At 51.9% G+C, this 2,640-nt stretch overlaps 1 protein-coding gene across 1 annotated transcript; it reads right to left on the bottom strand.

Moving 5' to 3' along the window:
• Positions 1-321: 321 nt before the first annotated feature.
• Positions 322-1,736, bottom strand: LOC133886779 (transcription factor RAX1-like). The gene is made up of 3 exons (XM_062326615.1): positions 1,440-1,736; positions 1,219-1,348; positions 322-1,099 (listed from the first exon to the last, which is right to left on the bottom strand). The coding sequence occupies exons 1-3, from the start codon at positions 1,573-1,575 to the stop codon at positions 619-621; spliced, it is 747 nt and encodes a 248-aa protein (XP_062182599.1). The 5' UTR covers positions 1,576-1,736; the 3' UTR covers positions 322-618.
• Positions 1,737-2,640: the final 904 nt, after the last annotated feature.

The raw sequence follows: 2,640 nt of genomic DNA on the forward strand, positions 1-2,640 counted from the left end.
TATGCATCAGAATACAAGCACAGCAACAGCAGCACACTAACCGTTTCGCAGCATGGTTTTCAATCAGACAGAACAGTAGGAGTACAAGATTCACTGTATTTCAGCAAACAGTTTCACTAGCACAACTGCACAAGATGAAGATTGAGCGTGCATGATACCCGGTAATCTGAAGATTGCTGCAGGCCATCACTCAAATTGACAAAGTAGAAGCTAGAAGCCATTCCAGACAGAAATGAAGGACCGCACTTTCAAAACTTATCTTTTCAAGTTGTGAACATCTTAAGGTTATGCAATCAAATCTTGTCAAAGCACACAAGTCAATTAGCACGCAAGAACATATTTTTCCAGAATTTTGCTAGAGCGCACCACATGAGAACACAAGCAACGCATGAACACCACATTTCACTTGAACCACAAGTAGTTTTTCTTTCCTGATGGCAACTGAAATTTTCACCAGAAATTTCTCATCAAGATAAGACGTGACTTGCATGCAGCATCGATCTGATCGAAGCGATGCTTAGACGTGCTTTGGTTAAACATGCGATCGATCGATCACAAGAACATGCACATGTGTCGACGTCTACTGATCCTACCGCTACTGTGGTTTGAGCACGGAAGCTATACGAGAGACAAGCTCGGATCGAGGGGGTAGAAGTAGCCACCGGGGAGCTGGAGCTGGTAAGCGGCGCCAAGGTCCGAGACCGCGCAAAAGTCCAGTAAGAACCCCTCGCCGGCAGCGGCGACACCGTTGTCCGTCGACCAGTTGGAGGCCGACGACGCCGCGGAGGCCGAGGTAGAGCCGTCTGCGGCGTCCGGCACGCACATGCCACCAGCAAACGGGTCCCAGAGTGCGACCGGCGCCAGGAAGTCGTCGCAGGTGTACGTCTCGGTCTTCACGGTTGGTATGGCGAGCGGCGGGAACAGCGACGCGTGCGTGACCATAGGTGCCGGGGCCGGCAGCGGCGAGAGGGGTAGCGGGGAGGGGGTGGAGGTGACCGCGGCGGCAGCGGCGGCGAGGCGCTTCTTGAGCTTGGTGTTCCAGTGGTTCTTGACGTCGTTGTCCGTCCTCCCCCCCAGCTGCGAGGCTATCAGCGACCACCTGCGTGAGCACGCGCGCCCGCGCGTTAGTCAGAGAGAGACATGGCGAGAAACGATCGAGAAGCTCCATTTGTTTCATGTTTGTTGGTCGAGAGAGAGTTCGCGCGTATGAGTACTCACTTGCTTCCGAGCTGGCTATAGAGCGAGATGATGATGGCGTCCTCCTCGTCGGTGAAGCCGCCGTGCCGGATGTCGGGCCGGAGGTAGTTGAGCCACCGCAACCTGCAGCTCTTGCCGCACCTCTTGAGCCCTACGGCCGGCAACACATGCATCCGTCGTCAAGATTAACAGTTGATGCGTGCATGGCATGGTAGGATGTGAGCGTGCAGTCGAGAGCTTACCGGCTTTCTTGGGCAGGGTGATCCAGCTGCCGCCGCTGCCGTGTCGCTGGACGTAGCTGCGAAGTGCCTCGTCCTCCTCTGGCGACCACGGCCCCCGCTTCACGGCGGCCCTGTCGCAGCACGGCGCCCTTCCCATGGACACCCCGTCCCACCACCACCAACCCGCCCCTTCGCTTCCAACTCTGTGAGTTCCTCCTATCTACCACGCTGCGCGCAAGAGGAAGAGGAGAGGACAAGACGAGGACTGGCTGTTGTGCTGGGAGCAGGTAGTACTTGTACCTGTCGTTCGTTCGTTGCAACCACTGGTGATTGGATTCTCTCCCTCTCTCGTCTTTAAAAATGGTAATCCTTGGGAGAAACCGGGTGAAAAGAGCGTGTTTGGAGCCAAAATGTGAGGCGTTTTATCTACACCAGACAGTTTTATATTGAGATCTGTGCACTGCATATAGGGAAAAAACATATATATTACACAAATCTTAGTGCAAAATAAGTTATAGGATAAGCAATGAAGAAGAAGAAAAAACCTGAGATTGTCTGTTACGTTTGCGGCGAGTCGGATCACAAAGCCAACAGATGCCGCAATCGTAAGGGCAAAGGGCCAACACCTGAGCAGCAGAAGGCAGCTAAAGCCCAAGTGCATGTGGCGGTTGCAACGGCCAATGATACCGGCAAAGGCGACTCCACTAGTGGGTATATACCTGAGGCCTATATGGCAAATTCACCAGTAAGTTGGTGGATTGATACAAGTGCTACCAGGCATATTTGTGCTGATCAGATGTGTTTTACTTCTCTTCAGGGCGCAGATGGTGGATCCGTACTGATGGGGAACGGGGTCTCGGCAACAGTGCGCGGAATAGGACAAGTGAGCCTGAAGTTGACTTCTGGCAAAACTCTTGCCCTAAAGGACGTACTATTTGTGCCTGCCATGACCCGCAATTTACTCAGCGGATCGATGCTGTGCCGGCAAGGAATAAAATTAGTCTTCGAGTCAAATAAAGTTGTAATGACCAGGTGTGGGTTGTTTGTAGGGAAAGGCTATGATTGCGGATGCATGTTCCGCATTTCTGTTCTTGATAGCTCTGCAAACATTTTCTATTCTTCATATTCTAATAAGAACATTGATATTTGGCATTCTCGCTTATGTCATGTTAATAATGAAGCAATCGTGCGTTTGAGCAAGATGGATCTTATTCCTTCATAT

Source organism: Phragmites australis, chromosome 1 (genome assembly GCF_958298935.1).
Source record: "Phragmites australis chromosome 1, lpPhrAust1.1, whole genome shotgun sequence".
Taxonomy (NCBI): Eukaryota; Viridiplantae; Streptophyta; class Magnoliopsida; order Poales; family Poaceae; genus Phragmites; species Phragmites australis.